Genomic DNA, 6,983 nt, shown 5'->3' on the forward strand with positions numbered 1-6,983 from the left:
ATACACACTGGATGAGTGTACAGTAGCACACATACACACTGATGAGCATACACACTGGATGAGTGTGCAGAGGCACACATACACACTGATGAGTATACACACTGGATGAGTGTGCAGGGGCACACATACACACTGATGAGTATACACACTGGATGAGTGTGCAGAGGCACACATGCACTGATGAGTATACACACTGGATGAGTGTGCAGAGGCACACACACTGATGAGTATACACACTGGATGAGTGTGCAGGGGCACACATACACACTGATGAGTATACACACTGGATGAGTGTGCAGAGGCACACATACACACTGATGAGTATACACACTGGATGAGTGTGCAGGGGCACACATACACACTGATGAGTACACACCACTGGTTGAGCATGCAGGGGCACACATACACACTGATGAGTATACACACTGGATGAGTGTACAGTAGCACACATACACACTGATGAGCATACACACTGGATGAGTGTGCAGAGGCACACATACACACTGATGAGTATACACACTGGATGAGTGTGCAGGGGCACACATACACACTGATGAGTACACACCACTGGTTGAGCATGCAGGGGCACACATACACACTGATGAGTATACACACTGGATGAGTGTGCAGGGGCACACATACACACTGATGAGTATACACACTGGATGAGTGTGCAGAGGCACACATACACACTGATGAGTATACACACTGGATGAGTGTTCAGGGGCACACATACACACTGATGAGTACACACCACTGGTTGAGCATGCAGGGGCACACATACACACTGATGAGTATACACACTGGATGAGTGTGCAGGGGCACACATACACACTGATGAGTATACACACTGGATGAGTGTGCAGAGGCACACATACACATGGATGAGTGTACAATAGCACACATACACACTGATGAGTATACACACTGGATGAGTGTGCAGAGGCACACATGCACTGATATTTCATTGCTGTTTATAGTGCAAGTTTCAGGCGATGGTGGTGGAAGAGTTCCTGCTGGCACACGGGACAGGAGTGACTCACGTCCATGAGGCTCCTCACAAAGAAGGGGAGGAAGCAGCAGCCCAGGAAGCCCCTGCAGCCCCAGAAGCAGTGTGCTCACCTGAGCTGACCTGCACCCTCATCACCCCTGAGCAGAGGTCCCTGAGCTGCCCTGCACCCTTCTCACACCTCTGGATGGGCCTCAGTTCCTTGGGGTGGTTCTGCAGAGCAGGGCTGAGAGCCATACTTTGCCTTCTCTTTCCTGACAGTAGTGGTGATGCCAACCTGTCTGGCCACTTGCCTAGTAGGCAGGCATTGCCCATCCCCATTCCCATCCTCTGCTTAGGAGGCAGAGGGCCATCTTCTCCAAGCGCAGTCTGGGGCCTCCCTCTGTTCAAACTTCTCTCTGTTACTCTAGCTGCCTCCACCTGCACCTCAGTCCCACCCGTCCCTACTACTTACCCAAATATAAAGAGGCCACCGCATAGCAGCCAGGAGAGGATGCCTGGGACAGGGGTTGTCACCGTGATGATGTGTTTCCCACAGTAGGGACATACAGTCTGCATTGGCATGGAAGTTGTCACCCTCGGCCCAGAAGTGAACATGTCTGTGGAAGGGATGGGTCAGATCAGACCCTCTTCCTCCTTTCTCCAGCACCCTCTGCCTGGACACCCCTCTTCTGTCATGACTCATCTTCCCCGTGCTCATCTATGCACCCAAAGCCACCTCATACCTGCCCGTCGGCCATATGATCTGTCCTAATTAAAACCAGCCAGCCAAAGTAAGGACTAGGCCTAGGAACCGTGGAGCCCTTCTGCTTCTAAGCATGGCCCCTTCCACTTGGGGAGTTCCTAGCACAGCCTTCCAGACTCAGCCAGCCCATTGTCTTTTACTCCTTACATTAGCTCCTTTCCAGGCCCTGTGGTTAAAACACCCTTAAAGCTGGTGCATGAAAGAAAAGAAGAAAAGAATGAACATATATGCACATAAGCACACACACATACGCTTCACCTTTCCTGCCTCATTTGGCACAGCTTGCCTGCTTTTTTTTTTTTTTTTTTTTTTTTTTTTTTAATGTTCATTGGTGTTTTGCTTGTATGCATGTCTGTGTGAGAGTGTCAGATCCCCTGGAACTGGAGTTACAGACAAATGTGAGTTGCCTGGCATTGAACCCAGGACCCCTGGAAGAGCAGCCTCTTAACTTCTAAGTCATCTCTCTCCAACCCCTCCCTAGCTCTTGTGTACCAGGCATGCATATAGTATATAGACAGACATGCAGGCATAACACTCATATATGTAAAAAAAAATAAAAAAAAATGTAAACAGAATTCTGGAAGGAGCTGGGTATATAACCCAGTGATAGAGCGCTCGCCTAGTGTGTCCCCTTCACCAGCGCCATATTAACAAGACAATAAATAAGACAAGTGCAGACAGCAACAGAAACATGCTGTGTGCTTTGGGGATCTGAAAGGGGCGTCTGGGGTCCAGTTTGGATGGCCTCAGGTTTGTTATAGCAAGGTGAAACTGACCCACACAGTCTAACCTGTCAATCTTGAGTGCCCGGGAATTCCTTGGGACACTGGTTTAGAATCTCAAAGGCCTGGTTCACCTTAGGGACTCTACATCCTCCTCATCTGTGCACTAAGTGCTTATGCTTGCCAGTATTCATTTCATAAATACTGCTTGAGCACCTCTTGTATGTCAGCTCCATCCCCAAGAATTCCACAGTAAGCTGGGCAGTGGTGGTGGCGCACCCCTTTAAACCCACCACTTGGGAGGCAGAGGCAGGCGGATCTCTGTGAGTTCGAGGCCAGGCTGGTCTACAGAGCTAGTTCCAGCTCAGGCTCCAAAGCTACACAGAGAAACTCTGTCTCAACAAAACAAACAAAAGAAAAGAAATGCACAGTAGAAAAGGTGCCCCAGAAGCCCTTGGCACTGCACCAACCCCATGTGGGCAATGTGAGGCCCAGACAACCTTGGAACTTCAGCTTTTGGGCTGTGGGAGGAGGGCTCACCAGAGAAGGTGCTGTCTGCACTGGCCTTAGTAAGCAGCCTTCTGGTAGCCAGAGCCCGATATGAGGAGGAGAGACAGACACTTACTGGATGGGGTCGTGTATGGAACTTGGGCATACACAGGGTATGCCTGGGATAACTCCTGTGCTTCTGTGCCCTGAGAGTAAGAAGGAGGTGGTTCCTTGGAACTCCGAGAGTCTGAAAAAGAGAAGAAGCAAGGGCCCATGCTTGCCATGTGGAGCCACCACACCACATGGCAAGCACTGCTGCCAGGAGCAGAGTTGCCCACAGTTATACAGACAGAGGTGGAGGGGCCAGGGTTTGAACTCAGACCCTTCTAACTCCACTTCTGCCCTCCTTGTCCATAGGAGAAGTGTTAGCGATCTGAAGTGTGACATGGCTTAGGGTCACACTGTGTGCCAAACAGGTAACACCTTTCACCATGTCCCCATTCACCAATTCACCAACGAAGCATTGTCTGGATATCGCAGGTGGGGAGATGAGGTTCAGAACGGTTGAAACCCTTGCCTGAGGTCACTCAGGAAGTAAGTACGAGGTAGGTTTCTGATCAGACGCAGGGATCTAACCTCAGCGCAGGCTCTGAAGCCAGGATATGTGAGCTCCATCCGAGGCCCCGATGCTTTCTGTGGCAGGGAGGAAGTTGAGATAAGGTGTGTGTCTCCTAGGCTCACCGGGAACATCTGACCCTTTCTGCCTCTACCTATCACAGGCCTGCGCCTCCACGTAGAGTTTCTGCGGTACTGAAGGTCAAACCATGGGCTTCCTGGATGCTAAGCAGGGGCGCTCTGCTGACTGAGTGGCATCTCCAGCTTTCCAGGTTTTTTTGTTTTATTTTGTTTCGTCCCCAGATGTTGAGATTACTGGTGTAGGTTCTCTCACCGAGAGTGAGCCACCGTGGTCTTAATGTGGATGGGCAGTAAGGTCCCCACTAAACTTTCATACACAACCTTGAGGGTGCCTGCTAGGGACTGGGGCTTGATCACCAAGGGCCTGGCCTCTTCCAGGAAAGGAGCTAGGAGCTAGAAGTGGCTCTCTGGGGTCTCTCCAATCAGAGCCCCCCTACACACACACACACACACACACACACACACACAGAGCCTCCTTCCGTAGCCTCCTCTCTCAGCTTTCTTTATTGTCTCCTCTCAGATCAGTACTAAGCAGAGAGCAGGCAGCCGCTAACCATGGTCCTACGGCCTCCACTCTGGGGACAAGAGGTGTCTTAGCTGTGTTGGTCAAGAAGCTGTCTGGGGTAGTTTTCAGGTTTGTTTTCTCTCTCTCTCTCTCCCTCTCTCTCTCTTTTTTCCCAGAGAAGAAACCAAAGTCAACCCATCTCAAGCTGTGCCAGTGCCTAGCCGAATAAACCAGATCCTTATTTTATTTTGTTTTATGTGGGATAGGGTCTCTCTATGAAGTCTTGGAACTCAGTATGTAGACTAGAGATCCACCTGCCTCTGCCTCCTGAGTGCTGGATTTAAAGGCAGTTGCCACTACACCCGGACTCCTCTTGACCATTTACATGGAGTTGGCAGGAATTCCAATGAGAAAAGTGTTCAAAGGGGTCAGACACCTTCCCAGGCCACCTCGGCATGTCGGCAGCTCCACATGCTGGCCCCTGCCCTGGCCTGTGTGTGGTGCCACCCAGACAGAGGCTGTGTTGATGTGGGTGCCATTAGAATCACTTGGCAGATTCTGTGTGATGGAGAGACGAGAGAGAGACACAGAGAGAGACAGAGACAGAGAGACAGAGACAGAGACAGAGAGACGGGAGGGGGGGAGGTTAGAGGCCTAATTCAGCAACCTACCTGGTCACCTGGGTAGTAGGGGCCAGTGAGACTTAGGGGAGGAGACCCGATCAGCCTCCAGACCAACTTGTACTCCCTCCCCCCTCTGACTTCCCAAGCATCCTACTTCCTGAGGGCCGTCCCTCACCACGGCTGCGGTCCCGGTCCCGGTTCCGGTCGCGGTCTCGGTCCCGATCCCGATCCTGTTTTGGTGCCATCTTCTGTTTTAGAAGCACACTCCTCAAGCAGTTTCCTGGATTCCAGGTTCTGTTCTGAATGGACAGGCTCTTGGATCCAGAAGTCCCCTTGGAGAGGCCTCACTGGGGAGACAAGGCCTCTTACAGCTGCCTGCACAGCCATTGTGATGTCTTTAACGCATAGACCAAGGGCTCTTGTCTCTACTCCTGCAGGAGGGGTGCCTGCTCATGGCTCAGCTTGAAGGACCCTTCCATACTCCCTCCAGCAGGTTGAAGCTTTGTGAGCTGGGTCAGGAGACCAGCTAAGACCCTGAGTGGTGTGAGTACTGACAGGGCCTCCAGCGCCATCAGGTCCTTTTGACTAGAATGTAGGTAAGTATGGAACCAGGCCTAGTATCACTGGCCTGTGATACCAGCACTTAGGAGGCCGAGGCAGAGGTCAGAAAACTCAAAGGCATTCTGGGGGTATGTAATGAGTCCTTGTCACAAAAAAAGAAAAAAGAGGAAAGGAAGAAAGAAAAGGAAAAAGGTGGGGGGGAAGCCATGTGTTGTCATCAATACATACCTATACCTATAAGCCCAGTGTTTGAGAGGTAGAGACAGGAGTTCACTGTAAATCTGAGTTCAAGGCCAAGTGGGGCTGAGTCTATGTAGTGGGCTTCAGGCCAGCCTGGGCTACATAGAAAAAAAAAATTCTATTTCAAACCAACAACAGCCAAGCGGTGGTGGCACACACCTTTAATCCCAGCACTTGGGAGGCAGAGGCAGGTGGATCTCTGTGAATTCGAGGCCAGCCTGGTCTACAAGAGCTAGTTCCAGGACAGGCTCTAAAACTACAGAGAAACCCTGTTTTGAAAAACTTAAAAAACAAACAAACAAACCAACAACAAAAAACCAAACCAACCGCCCCCCCAAAACAACAACAACAACAAAAACAGGGTTAGAAAAGTGGCTTGGTTTGTAGAGTGCTTGCCAGGCAGGAACAAAGGGCAGGGTCTAATCCCCAGCACCGTTTAAACTGGATGTGGTGGCATATACCTATAAACTAGCCAGAGAGGGGGAGGCAGGGGAATCAAGGGTCCAGGTCATCTCCAACTGCAGAGTGAGTTCAAGGCCAGTGTAGGCTCCAGGAGACCCTCTCTCAAAAAAACAAAAATAAGAAATTTATGGTCACAGTGTGCGCACATACATACATGCAAACCTGCGTGTGTCTTTTCTGAGTTCAGTCACCCTCTCCTGCTGACTTAGCTCCGGGAACCCACGGCACACCTGCCTTTCTATACCTCTGCCCTCACCTGGCATCCGGAGAAGGGATATAATATTAGCAGCCTTGAGGGGTTTTCTTTGTTTGTGGGGCCTTGAACTTGTTATGTAGCCTAAGCTAGCTGGGAACTCAATCTTCCTGCCCCATTCCCAAGTGCAGAATTAGAGCTGGAAAGCCCTTCTCCCCAGTACTTCTAGGCAAGCACTCGACCCACTGAGCCACATCTCCAGCATGGATAGCTGACCCTTGTTGGCCATCTTTTGCTATAAGGGACTTAAGCATCCAAAGATGCGGGGGGGGGGGGTCACGGAGCTAGTCCCTATCAGGTTCTTAGAGACAGCAAAATGTTGTTGAGGATGGAACTGAGTTGGTAGGCGTGTGAACTGCCCAGAGAACATTTATTTCAGTATCTGTACAGCTGAATATTTGAAATTAAATCTAATGTACAGAGTAATGGTCATTTGAAGTTCGTGCTGTCAGACAGGACTCTAGCTTGTTATCCTTGAAGATGACCTTGAACTCTTGACCTTCCGGCCTCCACCTCTGGAGTGCTGGGACCGCTGGTGTGCACCACCACGACTGGCTTGGTCCTGAGAATGGAGCCCAGGGTCTTGTGCACACTGGCTGTCTTAGTTTCGTTTTTGTTGCTGTGGTAACAAACAGATGGACAAAAGCAACTTAAAGGAGAAAGGGTTCTTTTTAGCTC

At 50.5% G+C, this 6,983-nt stretch overlaps 1 protein-coding gene across 1 annotated transcript; it reads right to left on the reverse strand.

Annotated features, from left to right (window-relative positions):
- Nucleotides 1-974: 974 nt before the first annotated feature.
- On the reverse strand, nucleotides 975-1,579 carry Litafd (LITAF domain containing). The gene is made up of 2 exons (XM_057773396.1): nucleotides 1,464-1,579; nucleotides 975-1,095 (listed from the first exon to the last, which is right to left on the reverse strand). Exons 1-2 carry the CDS (start codon nucleotides 1,571-1,573, stop codon nucleotides 975-977), a joined length of 231 nt encoding a protein of 76 aa, XP_057629379.1. The 5' UTR covers nucleotides 1,574-1,579.
- Between the last annotated feature and the right edge of the window lie 5,404 nt (nucleotides 1,580-6,983).

This window comes from Chionomys nivalis, chromosome 7 (assembly GCF_950005125.1).
Source record: "Chionomys nivalis chromosome 7, mChiNiv1.1, whole genome shotgun sequence".
Lineage (NCBI taxonomy): Eukaryota > Metazoa > Chordata > Mammalia > Rodentia > Cricetidae > Chionomys > Chionomys nivalis.